This window comes from Solea senegalensis, linkage group LG19 (genome assembly GCF_019176455.1).
Source record: "Solea senegalensis isolate Sse05_10M linkage group LG19, IFAPA_SoseM_1, whole genome shotgun sequence".
NCBI lineage: Eukaryota > Metazoa > Chordata > Actinopteri > Pleuronectiformes > Soleidae > Solea > Solea senegalensis.
In genome coordinates, this window is record NC_058038.1 from 7,305,669 (window position 1) to 7,327,849 (window position 22,181).

The 22,181-nt window shown below is 42.8% G+C and overlaps 1 protein-coding gene across 1 annotated transcript; it reads left to right on the top strand.

Annotated features, from left to right (window-relative positions):
- Positions 1 to 283: 283 nt before the first annotated feature.
- LOC122785858 (C1q-related factor) lies at positions 284 to 17,002 on the top strand. Its single transcript, XM_044051847.1, has 2 exons — positions 284 to 1,405; positions 15,122 to 17,002. Exons 1-2 carry the CDS (start codon positions 788 to 790, stop codon positions 15,299 to 15,301), a joined length of 798 nt encoding a protein of 265 aa, XP_043907782.1. The 5' UTR covers positions 284 to 787; the 3' UTR covers positions 15,302 to 17,002.
- Positions 17,003 to 22,181: the final 5,179 nt, after the last annotated feature.

Consider the following 22,181-nt stretch of genomic DNA (forward strand, 5'->3'; position numbering starts at 1 on the left):
TAGAGGGGGAAAGACGGGGATGAAAGAGAAGGGGAGCAACATGGTCAGGGAGGGGGGGCTGTGTCGGTGCCTCTTTAGTTGAGGAGAGTGGTAGAAGGAAATGCAACGGGATAAGAGCTCTTCCTCTGAGTGAGCCAGAGAGAGAGGGAGGAGAGAGAGAGAGAGAGAGAGAGAGGGGACATACCAACCCTCACATTCGATAGGGGAGCAGAGGGGAGGAGGGGCTCAGCTGCTGCCACGACACTGTATAAAAGCCAAGCCTGAGAATCCGGCACCACAAACCCACACACACACACACACACACACACACACACATACACACAGATCCAGTCACTGCTCTGTATCTCCCACACTCTCCCTCCCTCCCTCCTTCCCTCTCTTGCTCTCTCACTCTCTCTCTCTCTCACTCCATCCCTTTGGGCTCTGCATCCTTCTTGCTTCTTCTCACAAGTCAGATTGTGTTTGTAAGTACAGGCTGAATGTCTCCCTGTGTATGCCTGGGCTTCCTCAAGTCTTTTTGCAAGTGTGAGTGACTGCCTGTCTGCTTGAGTGTGACTGAGTGGAGCAGCGAGGTGTATCAAGTGTATGAGGGTCTCTGTCTCACCCTCACATACACACCGTTCCTCCTGCAACTCTTCTCGGGATCCTTGGATCCCTTTCCTCCGCGACGGGCTCCCCACACAAAGCAGTCACCATTTCCGCTCCCGGGAGACCCACGCTGGCAGCGCAGCCCCTTCCCCGACTCAGCATCGGGAGGAAGACCCTGGTGGCGGCTGCCGTGGGGGTTATGCTGGTCCTGGTGCTGGTGGTCCTCATCCCCGTGCTCGTCAGCTCTGTGGGTACAGATGCCAGCCACTATGAGATGCTGGGCACCTGTCGCATGGTGTGTGACCCCTACCTGAACAAGGGAACGCCAGCCAGCAGCACCAGCTCCACCGGTCTACAGGCTGAGGCGGAGGCACTGAGCGACCACAGCAACGTGCTTCCACCCTCCACCTTACTGCAGGGCCCACAGGGGAAGCCTGGCAGGCCAGGCAAGCCCGGACCCCCTGGACCACCTGGACCGCCAGGAGAACCAGGGCCACCGGGACCTGCTGGGCCTCCTGGTGACAGAGGGGATCAGGGAAGGACTGGGGTTTTGGGTCTGGAGGGAAATGGAGCTATCAGCACAGCCACCTACAGCACCGTGCCTCGGGTGGCTTTCTATGCAGGGCTTAAAAACCCCCACGAAGGCTACGAGATCCTCAAGTTTGACGACGTGGTCACCAACCTGGGCAACAACTACGATGGCATTTCGGGCAAGTTCATCTGCAGCATCCCGGGCACATACTTCTTCATCTACCATGTGCTGATGCGAGGAGGAGACGGCACCAGCATGTGGGCAGACCTCTGCAAGAATGGCCAGGTTAGTGCTTTCACTTGTTTGTGTCTGACTTTCTTTTTCTCTCTTCAAAGCATTTCTGACTTCTCTGATGCTCACCTTCTTCCTCTTCCTAACAAAAGTCCTCTGGTAACAAAAAAAAAATCCACACACTGCAGGAAGCTGTTTTTTTTTTTTTTTAAAAAAAAAAAAAGGCGGTGAATTAAAAAAGTGACTTTGTGAGGGAAGCGTGCGCATCTGCTGCGCGCCTCCAAAGCCCAGAGCGCACAGCTGTGACAGTGAGCGCGCCCAGAGATTAAGATGTGTTGACTAGTTGGAACCCGCGTCCCCTTCACCGCGTGATGCGTCCTGACATTGCCGCGTGCAGAGGACGGTCACAGTTTGGGCTGCAGGGAGCGCGTAATCTTTGCCGTTTGGAAACGGATGGGGCGATCGGTGTTTTTTGTTTTTTTCTCTTCCTTCCTTGTATTAAATGCAAGTTTGTCCGGGAGTGCTGGTATTTAAACTGTTTGGAAACATGTGGAGAGATGCAAAGTTGAAATGATATAGAATGAGCATGAGAATGAAAAAAAGGGAAAATATTCTCCATACGTGTATTTATACCGAGTCTTGTTATTATTTTTTTCAATATTAATAATATATTACATGAAAGACTCTTTTAACTTGTAAAAAACCATGACTGATCAGTTCACTGGGTGCAAAACTTAGGGTAGGAAATCCAAATATAACTTATATAATATCTGCACCATACAATTAAGTCAGCGCAAACTCACCGGATCTGTGCGCTCATGTTAAACGTGCATCATGACACCTGCATGATCTGTCCACGGCTTCTTTGATGCATTGTTTTAATGGGGCTCTAATTTGGTTTTGCGCCTCCCGAGGGTCTTCTCAGGTTGGTAATATGCGCCAGCGCAATTTGCAGCCTTCCGATCAGCCGTCAGATCGCTTACATTTTCAAGTGGCTTTGAAAAAAAATTCACATATTCCTTTTTTTTCCCTTTAGACGCACAGAGGAATTCAGTCTGTGTGTTGTTGTTGTGGTGGTTTTGCTGTAAGCTGCAACTGTGCATCCACCAGTGTGCACAACAAACAGACAGGGAAAAGAAAACGTATTAATGTAAAAAAAAGAAAAATCTAATTGTGTCATATTTTTAAGGGTTTTGTTCCGAAGTTTAAAGCAGCAAAAGAGATTTCACTGATGTTCGTCACAAAGACAGTTCTTTCTGAATGAATACTGAGTTTACATCTGTTTTAAAATGAGAAATCATTGTAAAGTAGAAGTTAAAGGACAGTGCGTTTTTTCAAATTGTCAAACTATACATGCCTCACAAGCTCAGTTCTACTTTAATTGTCCTTTTTATAAAAACATCGCAAAGATGATGTTTTTATATTTAAGATGAGATTCATTCACATGTCACAAGAGCCTGGAACTGTTTTATTTATTTATGTACGTATTTAATAATGAGATACTTCATAGAACTCTTGCTTTGGTTATTTTCAGTTGAAAGAAAATAAATTCTGCTCGGATGTTACTCCCAGTCATTTTCAAATAAATCTCAGCTCTAAATCTGCCTTTCTCTTCTGTCCTTCAACAACTCAGGAGTTTCAAGCGACGCTTATCGTCCCATCTTTACAGTCAATTATACATATGAAAAGAACGTCTGTCTTAAGTATTGCTGCGAGATCACCTTGGCATATGTCAGGAAATCAGAGCTCACCTCAGAGTCTGCAGCACACTTGTCTAACTCTGTGTCACTTTGGCTGCTGCAGACAGGACTTTCAGAATAAAATGCAGGCGTGTGACATCAGCAAAAAAAAGATCAAGATCAACGTGACAAGCTAAATATACCCAATAATGTTCATGTCATGATGGGAATCATTTCAAACTAGATACCTGCATGATTGATGACAACGTCATCATTAGCACAGCTCAGCTGTTACGTTCACTTGTTTATTTTTTTCCCCCTGTAATATGCAGTACGAGATGTTGGCCATTTATCAGAGCACACATTTGAATATCATCCGATAATAACAATTGTGTCCGGTGAAAACATTTTTTATTAACTTATTCACCAGTTCTCGCCAACTCCTCTGCTGCTCACTAAAATCTGACAAGTCAAAGTTGCAGCACAGACGTCACCAGTAACAAAGAGGGGGGAAGAAGTTAAAATGGCAAGATCGTTTGAGGCGGGTAAATTTATAGGCTGGGGACAATTCAGAAACACCTTGACATTATAGAGACACACACACACACACACACAGGCATAATCCCAGAGTCCCTGAAACTGCAATCAATCTTTGTACTCAAAAAGTCACTTGCACACATGGATACACAGAAATGCTGCTGGTGACAGATGTTGTTTTACTGTATGTGTAAAACAGCATCACACTTTTCTGCAAGTCACAGGAAGTGCTATTCACCGCCACAAAGACTCAGGATTCTTGCGGCAAGATAAATCATAAATACCTTTTCTCACTTTCATTTTCTGAACTTCTTATCTTTGTTTTGGTTTTTTATTTTGGGGTACAGTATTGAAGTTACTTTCAACCAGGAGGGCTCTTACAAGTGTTGAAAATGTGGAGATAACAAAAGTGGTTGGCAGTGGCTCAGTGGCATAAATCTGCTATCTTGCCAAGGCAGCTAGAGGTTAATCCCTTTATCCTGGCCAAGTTCATAGCCAGCAACAAAAAAGAGAGTTACAGCAATCACCCTCTATATATAATGTCTCACTCAACAGGAATGTTTATGAGTAGGCGTAAAAGCATTGATATACAGTATAATAGAGGAAGAAGAACATATGTTCCAATAAAAAAAAGCCTTCTGTTCCCACTTCATCGTGCTCCCCAGAGGTGGGTGTGGAGGTACTTAAGTTAGACGCACACAGTGTGTGTCCCCGGAGAGGCGCGTAATGTTTATAAAGTGGTTAGTGCTCCTCTGTCTCTGTCTCCGTCCGTCCCATGCACGGCTCATGCATAAAAGTGAGAGTCCTCTCGCTGTGGCGTTTATTAGGTCATTGGCCCCAGAGCCTCAATCTGTGTAAATGGCTCGGAATGGTTATAAATTGTTGAGCCCAACTTATGCTACATCATTGATGAAGTGCTGAGGGTCAAACGGGAGCCTCCTGCAGTCACACCAGTGTTTTCCTCAGCTCATTAAGGCAGCAAAACAGCTACAGTGTGAGGTGGAACAGTGGAGGCCAGGGAATTGCAGACAATATGAGCATTTTATCATCTTTTGGCTTTAGTGAAACTGCGGGTTACCACTTTTTCCTGCAGTGCTGTTCCACTCCAGCATGTGCTCCTTCCACTTACAAGCGGGGTTCTTACAAGCGGTGTTCATCTTCCATGGGTTACTTTATTTCCTCGCCTCTTTTTGCCACTTTCTCTGTTTTAACCCGGCAACAACGAGACTCAGTGCACTGTCCCCAGGACTTTGACACTTCTATTAACTGGACCAAAAAGTCAGTCAGCTTCCTGGTAAACAAACAATCTATTTTCAGCACATTATCCTCCAAGTTTCTCTCCACACACTCGACTGGCTGTTCCTCTACTTGCTCTCCGAATATTCCAATAACTCCATCGATGAATTTGCTATAACCTGCCTTGTAACACATCCCGAGAGACACGGCGGTGACAATGAAGACGTCGTTATTGTGCTTTTGTGCTACCGAGTCTGTTTAATTGTAATTAAAAAGCTTGAATCAGATCCAGGATGTGTTTGCGCTTCTCCTCTCCGTTCCCTTCTTAATATTGTTATTAATCTGCAAAACCGTTTCAGAGTTAATTAAAAGCAATGACTTCAGCGTCAGTCTCTCAAGAGGGCCATAGTGAATAATCACTCTGTCTCCTTCTTTAATAAGCTTCAACGTCCTTCGTGCACATGGCTCTTCCAGAGCAATTACCGCTGCTGCCTCCTCCTCAAATACACACTCATTCACACATGCTCACACACACACACACACACACTGCTGTAACCCACCCCAACTGTGCTCTGCCCTCCATCTCTCCTCTATGGCGCGACTCTGGGAGCTCACTTTCCTGAAGGAGCAGCGAGTTTTGTTTTTAAGGAGAAAACTTCTTTTTAACAAGAGAGAGAACGTGGATTGAGAGCCGCGAACACGCCACGCCATCAATATTCTTCATTCTTCTTTCAAGTGATGCATTGCACTGTAACAGAACAGGATATGGGGCGCCCTTCTTTTTTTTATTTCAGATTTAGATTTTTTTGAGCTCGCCTCGCTTCAGTGTCTTTTAAATAAATGAAAAAAAAAAAGCTCCCCTCAGTCTCGTGTCATTTTCCCCTGTCAAACTGTTCGCTTCAACTCCAGGAAGAGGTTTCTGGATCCGGTGCCATTCGACCTGTTGCACGCGTGTCCAGGTGTGAACCCACAAATGTGCGTCCCGTTAAAGCATGTGTTTATAAATCCTCACGTTTAAACACGTCCAGAGACGCCATCTGGACGGAGGGCCTGTTTGATTCGATTATTGACGTATGCTGGAAATAAACGTGTGAACAACAAAGAGAGGATTCATTCGAGGTCTCCTCAAACCAGCTTATCAACCAGCATCGAGAGAGACGAGGAAAATCAAATTCAACTTCTGTTACGAGCACTGCACTGAAGTTCACTCCTCCAACACTTAGACTTGATTGATTTTAACATTCAGGTAATGTTCGGCCCTGCTATTCGTCATCGTGGTGTGACTTCAGCACTGAGAGGCCTCTGTGTGTCTGCCGGCTGTAACAGAGAGACTCTGTCTGAAATAGACAGGCGGGGTTTTTTGAGAGAGCCTCCCTCAGTCCCTCAGCATCTTTGCCCACAGTATTGATCCCCTTACATGTGTGTGTGTGTGTGTGTGTGCATGTACGCGTGTCTCTCTCCTCTCCTCTGACAGGCCCGCTTCTTTTTTTGGTGTGATGTACACCGTGACACTCCTTCTATAATCAGCCCGAGAGGTAGTGGAGGCGGACCTTTGGCCTTGATCTGCTGTGTAATTGGACATTGGATTTGACACTCTGCCGAGTGGAACATTAGAGCTGGCCTAATTAGGTGCGAGGGCTATTAAATGAAGATTGGCCCATGTTGTTAGGAAATACCACACAGATTGGAAATGTCAAGATGACATCAGGCTGTCCTCTGCAAAAGCACGGTCGGGAGAAAATCCATCATTTATTGGTGAAGTTTCTGAACTTGAGCTTGAAAACTGCCCGCCGCCGCCGCCGTGATTCAATTTAGTTTTAAAACATTTCACTTCACACTGAGCTACACAGAGAGCCATAAGAGCCCAGCAGTGTGTGCACACTGCGCTGGCATATTAGATTAAGTAGCTCATAAAATACGGCTACGATATCTCGTGTACTGAGGGATCAGGGAAAAAAACAGGTTAAAATAGGTTGTGGAATGTCTCCCGTGGCTCGCTGACTCAAGGATGCAGTGGTGTTGACTCACAAGGCTTCTTGACTATAATGAGGGCCACAGGGGAGTCAGAGAAGTGCCCCCGGCCCTCTTATGCAAACATCTCTCTCTCCGTGTCTCCCCCACGCCCCTGACATTTAGCCGTCCCCGAAAATTCATTCCTCAGTGATACCCACGATGATCCTCTCCCTCCTCGCAGGGAAAGCAGCAAAGACTGTGGCTTCAAATGACTCACAGTCTGAGTGTTTAAAATGAATATGGGTAAGATATCCATATTCACACCAAAAAAGAGGGGATGAATCGGATCCTGTATGAATAATGCATGTCATAGCGATGCTGTCAGTTTGCCTCTCATCCAAACGCTTAATACAGAAACTCACTTTGCCTCATTTTAGAGGAATCACCTCTTTTTTCTTTCTTTTTTTTTATTCAAGAAAATGGGAAATCTAAGTGCCTGAGGGTAACTAGGAAGCACAGCACGGTGGTAAAAAAAAAGTTGGACATTTTTTTGCAGTGCAAGTCTCTCTGTAAGATAACGCTGTGAGTGGTGATTGTAGCTTTGTGGTTGTTCTCGACACTGTGGAGGCAGACGGTGCCGTGCGCCGCACTCATTAACCCACTCTGATGAGTCACATTCAGGGAGAGAGCGTGTCACTGAATTGCAGGTCAAAGTTGAGGCCTATTTTATTTTTTTATTTATTCACATATATATATATATATATATATATATATATATATATATATATATATATATATATATATATACATATATATATAGTTTCGATTTCTAAACCGCTTTCAGGAGAAGCTGTTTTGATCTCATCCTCATCATCAAATTCCCCCGCCCTCTTGACAGTTTCGGTTCAGTTTAGTAACATTTGGATGAGGTATCAGTCGCACACGCACAGTACGCAGTCAAGGAACAACAGGATACAGCGCACAGTAACAATGATATCATCGTCAAGCCTGATTTCTAAAGTACAACGTGGCAACACAGTGTGCTTTAAAACGAGATATAGTTCTCAAAAGGCAGTCGTCAGAAAAATTGATATAGTATAATATATCATATTCATCGCAATATCTGTCTAAGTTGCATTCTTGGTGGAAAACTACCATGTTATTTCAAGGAAAATATTAATACTTGATATCAGGCTATCAATAATCATATTGCAGGAAATAGGACACTCATATTGGGTCGATCATTTTAATTCTAACCTTATTGGTACTAATGAACCGCAGTCCCACACCGGACTCACCTCTTGCGTGAACATAAGCACTTGCATTACCATTTAAAAGGCTTGTGCAGGAAAAGTCATTCCGCTTGAAAAGCAGGCCGAGCAAAGCAGGTACAAAGACAACAGCTGGCGGATTTCATCCAGGAAGCCTCTTCACTGCTCTCATCCAACAGATGGCAAATCTCCTGTTACCATTTCATTCCACTTATGGTTTCACTTAGATTCCTTCAACAAATAAACCTGTAACACACGCAGGAGACCCGCCGCTTTCTGATTCCACAATTCTCCCCGCAGCCCATCATAGTTTCTTGTCCTCATTATTTCAACAGAACGTGCTCCCATATGTATGCGTGTGTGGAAAAAAAAAACTGCATATGGATGTCTGTGTATATGGCGCCCTGTCAGGTGCCTGTGTGAGATTGTATGTGTGTTGGAGCAGACTCAGTAGCAGTGGCAAAGCCATCTAAGCTGCGATTACGCATGCAGTTCACGGCCGGAATGTTCAAACACAATTAGACAGCGGTACACTTTGATTTAAACAGGACCGATGGACTCGTCGATCCAAAATGGAGGCTCAACAATCAAGTCAACAAATCCCTGTCAGAGGCGCCCACGAGACATGTCCTTGTCACTGCGTGTGACAAAGCCCCGTGGTAAGATCACTGTCCCGGAGAGACTTTACAAGCTCCTCCTGCTCCACACACACACAAACATAAAGCGTCCCATTGTCACCATTTCCATAAACAGTTCACTTTAATGGTTCATAATGAAAGGAGCGCAGCCAAGCGTACAGTAATGCCGCACACTACAGATGCCAAATGAGATGCAAACATCTTATAATTGAAATTGTTGATCGTAACAGAAATCCCATAAGACCAAGCAGCAATCACAGCCATGTGCCCACTTTGGAGCCGCCTCCTCCAATAAACACCATCATTATTGATAAGTGTCACATGCGTAGTTCACACTTAAACAGTGCACGCGTTGAGATAATCCACACTTCACGTTTCCAGGCACACAACATCTATCTATTAAGTCCAAAGCGCAGGCCTGTGAGTTTTCCCCGTGTCTCCACGCGGAAATTTTATTCAATCAAAGTCATCACGTTGACGAAATGACGGAGGCAAACACGCACGAGCAGCCACAAGGAAGACAACATCGCCCGACACCTCATTTACCATCGCTGGCGCCGGCGCTTGCCGCCTCATGCTTTGTTTGTCTTGTCAAAGTTGCTCTCGATATTCCACATCAAGGTCACGCACTGCCAGTTGGCTGTTTGTCCTGCTCGTCCCTTCACGATCAATCTGCCATATCCCGCGTTTGAACCTTTCCCTCATATCCCTAACAAGTTGTGCGAGAAACAAACAAAGAAATAAATATGCGATAGCAACGAGTCCAAGAGTTGCTCCTTCTTCATTATTTTCGAAAAGAGTGAGGGATTTTATTCACAGAGATAGAGGCCTACACACAAAAAAACTCCATTTGAATAAAGAAGCAGAACAAAAGAAGAAGTAGACAGATTTCAGTGGAAGTTTACTTTCTCCACTCAAGTAAAAATGTTATTTATAATTGTATCTGCCCCTCTACACTACAAAAAACCAAACATAAAATAAAATGCTCTTGCAGAAGTCTTAAAATTATCTCCTTAATGAATAATGAAGGTTATAATTTAAGATATATTACACATCCTCCAGTGGTTCCCAGGCTATGTGTGAACACCTGCCAAGCAAATATTTAGTTAAAGTTTCATTAAAATCCCGACTGACAAATCCTCTTGACACCACCCCCCACCCCCACCACCACCGCTGCTGCTGCCGCCGCTCCAAAAGCAGTAACCGTCTAATAAGACGTTGTTGACTTTGCACACTCGTGGCACATCATATCATATTAATATGCACTGGACACGAGCACCGCGGAATCAGAACAGGAGGTTTTGTTTGCACATCGATATGAGCTGTGCTAGATTTAATCAGGAGGATAAACAACCCCTCCCCCCCCCAAAAAAAAGAAAGTAGAATACTGCATATATTATCCGTGCACATTAAAGCCTCTCCTCTGAATTTCATTATTTTCATCAAATCCAATGCGACTGCTACTGTCCATGTTGCGTTTTAAAAAGAAACCTTGGAAATTCCCTCTTTTTGAAACCACACCAGACCAGGTGTTGCCATAGACGGTGAAAAACTGTCTTAAATGAACATCTTTGGATGAACTCACTGTTTCATTTAGTTTGTGTCAATAAATAAATTTTTTTTTTTTTTTTTTTATATTCACAGACAAGGAAGTTGTTAAAAATATCCCAAGCCTTGCTCCTGTGTGCTCTGTAATTCAATGCCGTAAACTGAGGCTGAAGCGAAAAAAACAACAGAGCTTCACTGAGTCTGGCGGTTTGCAAGGAAAACGTTGGCCTCTAAAAATGATTTTTGTACAGTTTTTGAAGTAGAAGTGAGCAGCAAGTAATAAAAATGAGTCTTTAGGGTGAAATTCTGGATTCATTGTAGATTGGCATCTTTCAGGCATGTTAAAATCACGGAAGACAAAGATATTTTTGTCATTACTGATAAATTTCAGCTTAATATAAACGTGCGGGAACCTGCTCTAGATTTTGTTTCCAGCCTTAGGGAGATGTGGGCGCTGTCAACAACTATATATACTGCGAATAAACCCACAAAGATAAAGATATAATATAATATAATAATATGAGGTAGTTGGATGATAAATGTGCCAAAGATGAGAGATTGTCTCATGGAGTGTCACAAATCAACAATTACACTTTGCGTCATTGCATTGTATGGTCAGCATTTTGTAATATTATGTAAAACCAACGAATAAAGTTTCCAGCTTGGTATTATCAATGGTAATACTGTGGAAATAACACAGTAATCACAGTAATACTGTGTTATTTCCAGTATAAAATGCAGGTAACAGCTTTATACTGAGAATTACTATAGGCTACTATGGTTATATGTGGTTATTATATTACCATAATACAAATAAGAGAGTATTGTAGTAGCCATATATATTCATTTGACTTTGTATAGAAAACTAATTCACAGTAACGACGCAAATAAATGTATTTTGAGTTAAAGGATCAGAAAGTTTGGGTACAAACTACCAATTGTCAAACAGTAGCAGCTGAAAATAAGACTACAAGTATGACCACATTACTTCCCCATTGCTGTGCCATTACTATACTCTAATGTAATATAATGAGTCCAAGATAAACACAGTGGCATCACTGACAATTTTTAATTTGTAGTGAATAGTAGCAGAAACGCAGTCTCGCCTATCTTTACACAGCAACAGCTAAAGTGATGTTGTATAATTCACCCGTTACAAACACACAGCAGCACAAAGCCACGGTTCACACAGGATCATCGAAGGTGTCACATATTTGTCCACATTACCACTTAAATGCTTTTTTTACGAAAAGAAAACTGTGAGAGAATCTCTCGAGGCTTTTAATGCTCGGAAACATGTGATCCTCGTACAGACGGTTCCGAAATGAAAACAACACCCGACCAGTCGCTCATATTTTCCACAGCAATTCAATCTGTGAGAGTTGTCGCTGGTGAAAAGCGGTGGTACATGTTTTGCTTTAAAATAGATAAATTAATAAATAAAACGCTGCACATCCTCTGCACATCCTCCACACAACTGCATGTTGCCAGCAGCAAGTTGTTGAACATCAGCAGAGGATGAACTGAGAGTAAAGACTTTACTGAAAGAATATATAAGAATATTCCTAATGCTAAAAAAAATATTATTTATGTCAATTTTGTGTAAATTGGGCCTCTTGTTTGTGGCTGATTTAACCAGTAGCTGCATTAAAGGTACTTTATCTTCCATCTCATGGTAAAATTACTATCTCGGTATTTGATTGCTTTCAATATTAGTTTTGTCCTGACGTATAATTTTAAACCTGTGGCATCAAAAATGATCCACTGATCGTCGTATGAACGATGATTGAACCTCATAATCAGCGCCTTTACTTTACAGTGACACAAATTATTATGTGATCATTACTCTTATTATTTTGATCATCATGTTTGAGATAAGTAAGAGAGCGTGGTCTGATTATAACGTGGCTGAGATGTCTTACTTTGAAACTGCACACCTTCAGCCACAGACTGAGACTATCAAAGAGCAACGCTGAACGCCACAGGAAGTCTGCAGGAAGGAAAGCGAACATGTTTGAGATCAATATCAGTTCATTACCATGTGCAATAACTCACAATTTCATGTGCAATATTTATTGTTTGTATTTCACTATTATTGGCTTTATTATGTTGACTATCATGTGCCATCTTTTTATTATTTATTATTTATGTATTATTACATCATGCCATTCCATTTGCACCACTCTTTTGACACTTCACTTTTGATGCATGCGGTCTTATATTGTTATCATTATTTTTGGATGCAATTTTGGAGCAACCTGGAACAAGAACTTCCAGCGGGATTAATAAAGTTCTCTTATCTTATCTTATACCTGATGCATATCTGACATCTGACATTTGTTCTATACATGTGCAAAGTGTGGTTACTTCCTGTCGGAACAAATGAAATCAAGTTATATTCAGTTTTTGTGGTAGTTTGCGACTCGCGGCGTATTTCCACCGGCTCTACTCGCCTCGGCACGGCATGACAGAGTTTAGGTCACATCTCCACTACTCAACACATCCATTATTACAAGCCTGTACATCTACTTGCCTTAAGTCAGCACATATCGTCACATATTCAACCTCCACACACGCATCAAATCTGAACCAAAAGCTCACAAATCATGTGTCATTGAGGGGGGCTGAGACCCCCCAGGCTCCCCCGTAGTTCGCACCATGGTTCTGGTTTTAGTTTAGTTCTCATAAATTAAGTAAATATTAGGGGTTAGGGTTAGAATAAGGGTTTCCTCTTTTGTTTTATGGCAGGTGGAAACCACAGCTGTGGTAAAACAGGATTTTATAGCACGTGTAGAACAGATTGTGTTTCTGATATGCCCATATCGGGTAGTGAGTGGCATTTTTGACGTTTCCGAGTGATTGGGTCGTATTAAGTTGTTTTGGTTAAATGCATTTGTAACACACACGGCACCTGGAGTTAACCGGGGTACAGTAGATTTAGTCAACTGACATCTGATGGGTTTGTTTGTATTATTCAAATATATCTCTATCATCTATTTCTATGTTGTTATTATTAAGGTTTGAATTTACAACTGTTTTGACGGAGAAACGTTACATTTGGACTTATTATCTTCAGCACATCAATAACTCTTCTCTTTCTTCCGAATGCCGTAATTTCTGCCACTTTCCTCGCATGTGTCCTCCCTGCGAGGTATGACCGTCATACCTCGGTCAGTTTCTAGTTTTTATTCATTGGCAGAAGTGTCAGTAGATTTGGTCTTTTACGTTTTTCTGTCTTGTTTTTCGTCAACAAAGTTTACACCGCTCACAATTTGACAATATTTCATCACAGGTGCAGTTAGCGACAGTGGTAGAAAACAGTAACCAAGGGGGGGGGGCGTGACTTAACAGAGGGTCAATTGTGCCTTTTGGGACACAATACGAGACACAAACTGAATCTGTCCACATGCAGAGTGTCACTTTTTATTGTTCGTCCGCCCAAAGTTAAGTTTACAGCTGCAGAAACTTTGTATGTAACGTTACAAGGTCATTCTCACTGTACCGGTCTCTCCCTCTCTCTCTCTGCCACACACACATGCATTAAAAAACACATCTATTGTTTCATTTGGCATTTGGCACTGCAGCTACTCTTTCCTCCCCAGAGAGAGACAGAGAGGAAGAGAGAGAGGGGGGGAGAGAGAGAGAGAGAGGGAGAGAGGGAGAGAGGAGGTCTTAATTAGCCAAGACAGGTTATTTAGAAACTGCTCCAAATAACCTGCAGCCAGAATGGCAAACATCACACAGACACATAAACACACACACACACACACACACACACGGCCAGGCAAAGGTGTTTTTCACCTCTTTTAATCATAAAAACTCATTCCAGTGATTGTCGTCACGCTTTGCAAAACCTCACTCAAATATTTCTGCTCCTATTCAGCAGTTGACCTTGATGTTTTTCATCAGTGTGTTTCTCAGTAAAGAGCCCCTGGAGCTTCTGCAGTCAACTTTCTGAAACTTTCTTCTTTCCATGGACCTAGCGCTCCGAGGCTAAATGTTAGGTCTTCTATGAAAAGACCTTTGGCGAGATTGAAACCATAAATCTGCTTGACAGAAACAGGCCTGCAGTTTGACTGAGCCTCCTGATCGCTCCTGTAGATTTAATATCAATATAATGTGCGAGGTAGTGAATGAACCATTGGTGTAAATGTTGTTGTTTTAAGAAGAGATGTTCTGGAAGTTTTTATGTGGGGCGTTACCTCACTGGCATGATCCTCCTGTGACTTTATATTTTCATTACTTCTACCAAGATCTAATAAAATGTTGTGTTTTGCTCGACAATCAATTTACAGAACATCTCAAAGGAATTTTTAAAAAATAAAGATTCAATTTCTTTTACGGATTTGATGGAAGAAGTGACTTTTGGTTTAACACTGGAAATCGGATAATTACGTTTCAATTATTATTCAATATATTAGTTTTGTGAGTGTTTTGGAACTCGAGGTCCTGCACTTTATTATTATTAGATAATAATAACATGCTGCCGGTAACAGGAGCATGAAGACTTGGACTTTTATATTTGAATGGCACTTGTAGTTAATTCATTCATGAATAAATAAGATTGAGACAGTTTGTGCTTCAAGACCTGACATGTTACAATAAACTGGAGTTGTTATTATGTGCATTTTATGCAGGTATTGTTCCTTAATTAAATATTATCATGCTGTATTTAAGTGTACAGGATTTTGCAGCCCTAGTTAAGGGAGATTATGTTAATGCTTCCAAGCTCTAAATACTTTTCGCTAAGACAGAGGCTTGAAACAGCCGCTGCAGCATCTGCTGTGAATGTGTAAGTAGTCTGTGGCAACGGCAACTAGTTCCTCCTCCTAAAGGAGTGGATCTAAAGTCCTGACATGCATCATATCTAACGAGCCCACCCATTTCTCCTCCGTGTTTGTCTCCCAGGTCCGTGCCAGTGCCATCGCCCAAGACGCTGACCAGAACTACGACTACGCCTCCAACAGCGTCATCCTCCATCTGGACGCGGGCGACGAGGTTTACATCAAACTGGACGGAGGCAAAGCCCATGGAGGCAACAACAACAAGTATAGCACCTTCTCTGGCTTCATCCTCTACGCAGACTGAGACACAGACAGACGCAGAGACAGTCAGACAGGAAGGGATTGAGAGAAGGAGTTGTACGATGAGGGTGGGGGGGGGAGGGGTGTGTATGTGTGTTAACAGCCGGAATCCTTTCTAGTTTTCCTAATTCTCTCCATCATCACGAACACCTCTGCTTCGTATCCATCAGCCAAGACACCCAGACTCTGTAGCCAAGTCTGGATGCAAAGCTCCCCCGAGGGCACACTGGGAAGGGCCAGGTGGGCGGCGTGGGGAGGAAGCGGGCTGGATTTTCTGCACTCCTAGACGTAACGCCGACGCGTCGGAACCTCCTTCCTCTCAGTGTCTCTCCTCTTCAGCCCCTGCTCCATCGCACAGAAACACCAACGACGAAAAACGAAAAACCCAGCGAATGTGGATGGTCTTACCTCTTCTTTCCACAGTGGCGACGGTCAGCTGTACGGTCAGCGGACTCGACTGACTGAAACTTGTAGTGTTGTTCCGTGTAACTCTCCTTAGATTGTGTTTTTATTTGGTAGACCTGCATAATACTCGACACAACAAACAAAAAAAGAAAAGAAAAAAGAATATATTTGTCCAGTGTGAAGATATCCTGTGTGAGTGAGAGAATGGATTTGTGAGACGTTACTTGTGATGCAGCTCGGAAGTCGGCGGGTGTTTGTCCTCATCACTGGTTAGAGCAAGGTTATTATATATACATTGTTCATGTGGGGAATAACAATATATTCTGCACTGTACCTTCAAATGTATCTGAAAACCGAAGCCTTTCATTACAGAGAATAAACTCTCACAAACACAACAGTGTTCTGCTGCCGTTTGGATCAAAAGTAGAATTCAAGTCAACTCTTTGAGGTTTGCTCGTTGTCCTCGTGTAAGAGGCTCGACTCGGCACAAGCAGCCATGAAATGAAGCAACGTGTGAGTTCAGTTTCCGTGGTCACGCGTCGCTCCTTCTTTCTTCCTCCTCACTGTGCCAACCTCCAAGCCTTCTTCTTCTTCTTCTTCTTCTTCTTCTTCTTCTTCTCTTGTGGTGCGGCAAAAAAAAAGAAAAAAAAGGGATGTGGCTTCTGAAGGAAGTCACAAAGACAGAGAGATCAAGAGCCGCACGTAAGCGAGACAGCGGGGAGGTAGAGAGGGGGAGGGGGGAGGGCACAGAAACAGTGAGTGGGCAATTTCTCTGTTTCAGTGTCTCCGAGCATCACTGGATGTCGTCCATTCATTAGCTGCATATTCACTGACACACTGGAATTATGGTAATATTTACTCAACGTGGCGGCCTGACAGCTTGCTTGAGAATGAAACTGATTGGGTGATTGACTCAGCCTATTATGACTGCACGTTTGTGTGTGTGTGTGTGTGTCTCTGTGAGTGTGTGTGAGAGTCTGGTGCGTGCCTGTTTGCACGGGGGAGTGCGTATGTGTGTGTGTGTGTGTCCGTGCATACCAGTGAGCGTTTGCATTCTAGCATGTGCCGTGCCATAGCGACATTGTTCTTTTTTTTCCGAGTTATTCTGTGCTACAGCCAATGACACATATTTTACTCAGCAGCCAATGAGATTGTGCTCTGTGGGGCGGGGAGGAGAACATATATATAGATATGATGAGAAGAAACAAACAGCTTGTAAATGAAAAATCTATGACATGTTTGTCTATCTTATCTTTTGGAATTGTTGAATACATTTAAATAATAAATGGGATTTTTTTGAGTGGCTTGTCTCTATTCTTGAATCCCAATCAGGGATAATAAGGAAAATCTCTGTGAGATTTTGTGGGAAATGGAAACGGACTATCCACCGATTAAGTTTGGACACCAAACCAAAGAAGAAACAAAAAAAACCCAAGAACCCGCATAAGTTTGGTGTTGCTCCATTGTTTGTTTTTGTGGTGAACAACCAGACTGAACGGGATGGAGTTCCGTTTTTCCGTGCTGGCCAATCCACGAGCCAGGGTTTCCTCTTCCTCATGCTTTCTTTTCTTCATGGCCAGTGCTCGTTTTTGGGCAATCCCACCCCAAACAACTACCTGTTTTAACTCTGTGAGGTTGTCCAGGACGTTTGGTCTACTTTCCCTGCCTAAATCGAACCAAGTCCACCCGGACGATCCTGGTGTGAAAGCGTCCTTTAACAACCACAGTGTGAATATGGCTGGAAATGTGTGTGTGTGTGTGTTCCTTGCTCTGTTTAAACTATAAATTTTAACAATGGGCTGTCAGTGCAAACATTAAAACAAGATCCCCCATGGCCAGTCCCTCATTTCTACTTTGCGCTAAAAAAGTTAAATATTTTTAGGGTGAATGAGTCTCTACGGGAAGATGTCTGTGTTTCTACTCGCACCTAAAGTGATCCTGTGGAGCATCTCTCCGTCTGTAAAGGTGCGCTCAGAGATAAGACGCTCCGACTTAGGCAACATCCTCCCAGTCGAGTAAAATGCAGTTTCAGAATGCCGATGAGTCCTTAAGGAAATGCAGGCTATTCCTCACCCTGCAATCATGGTGTCTCTTTTACAGATTCTCATCAACAGAGGCGTGATATACCCAGCGAGGACGGGTGGAGGAGAAAAGACGGGAGATTGAGCGAAATAGAAGAGGAGCGGAATATGGTTTGACAAAGACAGATGGAGACATGAGAGAAAGAGTAGGCCACAGAGAAAAGTAATGGCGAAGGAATAGCTTGGGAGGGGAGGGCAAAGAGAAATAGAAGGAAGACGGGCAGACAGAAGAAGAGGGGGGCTGCTGCTGCTGCTGCTGCTGATTTGGGGTGGGTAGAGAGCAGGGCTGGATTGTTTTCAGGGTAGAGTGATTCTCTGTCGGGGCTGTGTGAGGTGTCAGGAGAGATTAGCCATTGTGAAGCTGGAGGAGAGAACTTGAGATAGCTTGGATTGGACAAGTGTCAAGGATTGGACATTCTTCAGGCCTTGCAGGAATGGGATGTGACAATGGTTTGCTTTGCGGGGCCGCACTACTTTGCCGTTAAGGGAGGCACACTTCCCTCTGTGTATCATTGTGTTCATCGCCCTCCAAGCTATAAAAACCTAGCCACATGCACACTATAGGGGGAATGGGAATGAACACGTCCTGTTTTATGGTTGGAACATGATTTCTGGTGTGATTTTGAAGACGTTATCAAGAAAGATTGGGACTGAAGCGTCCGCCAGCCGCGTTTTAGCGTTTGACACAAGGCCTGATTTAGTTTGACTTAAAAGTGTTTAAAAAGATGGTGAAAGAAGGGAATATCGTGTTTCATTTGGCTTTGCAAAAGGAAGCAACAAAGTTAGTAGCAAAAAGCTGTAAAAATGGAAATTCACAAACTCAGATGAGTCATACCTGCGGATATATGGAGAGGATCAGTTAAAGTGTGCAGTGGTTTTCTGAAACTGAAACAACAACACCACCACGGACCAAAATAAACACAACTCATCATCAGTCATGTTAAATTTGACAGATTTTTTTTTTACAGTATACGACGCGCCTGTGCGGCACAGTCATTATTACACATGTAATAAAACTTTCCCGACAGAACACATTGGGGGGAAATGACTGTAAAGCATTTCTGATGGATTTCAAAGCGGTTTAGAATGATCTGATGTACAGTTTCATTCAGAACATGACTGCACAAGTGTGTCACCCGTCACTTGTTTATTTGCAGTATTCTACCTGACCTGAAGTCTGTTTACACAGCTCACTGCACTGCAGGTCCTGGTGCAGCAGCGTCTCCAGGTCTTTACCTCAGCGTGCGTGTGGCAGGTGACGAGTGTTTGCTCACCTGACACACGGGGTAAAAAAAATGTCATGTCACCGCTGTTACCTCGAAAACAGAAAAAGCAGCCAAAGTGCACCACAGGCTACTAATGGGATAATGAACTGAATGCATGATGTACAGTATGTTCCTAAGATCTGCCAGCAATAGATGAAAAGATGTATTTTCCTTTCTGAAAATAAGCCATAATCTTGCAAAAATCCAAGGTCAACTGACTACAAACTCTGAGATTGTGTAACAATCATGTCACAATCCTATAATTTTGAAAATAATGTTGGCGATGGATTATTTAGATGATTCACACACTACAGTGCAGCTATGATTTCCTGTTCGAACAACACTATCAAACTACAGACAACAAACTATCATGCACTGCAACACTATAACAACAGGAGTAAATTGAAGAAGAAGCATTGGTTTATGGGCTGTGTAGCTCATTAACACTTATATACTTATACTAATATTTATGTATAAATCTTTTTCTGATTTCTAACATTTCTCCTTTGCTCCAAATCATATATTATGATGTGACACTTAATATTGTTGCTGGACTTTCTGAAACATCAGTGGAGATAATTGAACATGTACTTCCAGATCTAGAGCCGAGAGTGTGCAGTCACTGGTCAGATTCTGTAGCACAAATAAAACGGCATCTATGAAGTCGTCGGCGGTGGATAAAACATTACCATCACTTTTGGTGAAAATTTGGCCAGATCTTGCCCTGCTAACTTCAACTTCTTCAAGTGTTTTTATGTCTTTCTTGATTTTTTACTTCTTTTCTCCTCCCTGTGTCTTGCCTTTAACCTGGTATGACAAACACACTCGGCCCCAGAGGTTCTCCTGCACACACACACACACACACAGGAACCTCTGTGTGATAGTGCAGTCACACATTCACGCTGTCAGCCCGGGCTGTGCATGCGCTGACCACTGCACATGATTCCTTTTGTCAGTTTGGGTCGCGGCTGAGGAGGAAGCCTTTCCCAGTTTTTCCCCTGCGTGGTCTGAAGCTGCCAGTCCAGGTGCGCTCTGCAGTCACGCGGCGGTAGCACCGAGCTGAGCTGTCCAGGCTGTTATCTGCAGGCCCACCCTCGGCCGGTGCGACGCCCGTGATCCCACTCTGCTGCTCCACTGCCTCCTATACATGTGTCGTAAACACAATCGACATATCCCTGGCAACAACGCCACGACATTTAAGAAATTTAAGACGTCACAGCCCTCTGACCCTCCTTCATGTTTCTGACTTTGACTCACAACATCCTCTGTCCTCTTATTTTTCTTCTAACCACAGCCTGTGCCGACACTTTTACACTGCAGACAGGATGCTGGGCGCTAAATGTTTATCACTCCTCCTCCTCCTCCTCCTCCTCCTACACAGAGGAAATAACACAGTATCCTCACATGTTGTATAGCCACATCTCCAGAGAACTCACTATAAAGAGAGATAAAACGGAACAAACAAACATCCAACATGGCTTTTTTTTTTCTCACCCCCCTTCAGCAAGCTGAGTGCATTAGTGACCTTTTAAAGTGCTGTCTTCCAAGTGTTTTGCACACAACCCCAAAAGAAGAACAAACTCCTAATAGGGCTAAAAAGCTGACACACTTTAAACAAAGATCAAACCATTTCTTAGCTACAAGGCAGCACTCACTGCATTAATGGTATTCAATTATGTAGCCAAGACAAAAAAAACCAAACATATTTGTCGGCAAACAGCTGCCAAATGTGTAAATGTTTGTGCAGAATGAGGACATGAAATTGAGAAGTGTTTTCTTTTTATTTAGTGGATTAAACAACAACATCCACAACTTAATATTTCATGCAAATAAGAAATGTAAAAGCTTCACGTTCAAACTATAACAAAACGAGCGCACGGATTACAATGCGCTATAAATGATTCATTGTTTATTCCCAGGATTTTTACGCGCGTTTACTGTAAATTTTAAATGACATCATTATAATTTCACAGGCTTTAAGAGGGATTATTCGGATTATAATAATGTGTTGTTGTGTTTTGGATTGAAATGACTTTATGCATGACTGTAACAGGAAGCAGGGCAGTGATTCTTTTTTTTTTTACAGTATTTATACAGGAAAATACTGTGAAGACACAGTTAAACTGTATTTCTGCTGATAGAAACCGCTATTTTTTTACAGTATTTATACAGGAAAATACTGTGAAGACACAGTTAAACTGTATTTCTTCTGATAGAAACCGCTATTTTTTTACAGTATTTATACAGGAAAATACTGTGAAGACACAGTTAAACTGTATTTCTTCTGATAGAAACCGCTATTTTTTTACAGTATTTATACAGGAAAACACTGTGAAGACACAGTTAAACTGTATTTCTTCTGATAGAAACCGCTATTTTTTTACAGTATTTATACAGGAAAACACTGCGAAGACACAGTTAAACTGTATTTCTGCTGATAGAAACCGCTACATCAAAGTAATATATGGCACAAATGTGTAGTTACAGCACGGTTTACGGCTTAATACTGACAAGATGTAATAAAACAGCTGTCAATTTACAGCCATTTACTTTAACTACAATTTACTAGAATCTACCCTAAATGCACACAGTAATTGACTGTAAATGTACAGTCAAATACTGTGCAGGATGGTGAAGTACATTTGAAAGTTGCAGAAATGCAAGTATGTTTTCTTCATCTACAGCATGACCCTCCATTGGTTCAAATCGTGGGAGGTGGTACGCTCACACCACATGACTCCAATTGCGGCGAGCCATGTATTTTGTGTTCGAGTACATGCTGGTGTGTTCTGCCGTGTTTTGCGTGAGCGGACATCAGACGGAGCGGCGAGGCCCTACAGCAATAACCGCAGTGAGGTGGAGAAGCTCAGAATTGCCGATGCCAGATGTCAAAGAGGAGATATTACCCTCCACATTTACTCCCACCCAAACAGGATAGATTTCAAACATTAGGATGCAGATAAGATACTGAGCAGCAAGAGTAGGTAGTCATCTTCTGCTGGCAAATTGAGATATTGTGAATAACACAGAAAAAAAACCCTTCACAAAGTGTCTGAGGGAGATAACGTAATCGTGCAAAACTTCTAATAAAAAAAAAAGAAGAAAAAAAATCACCAGATTCTTTGAAGACTTT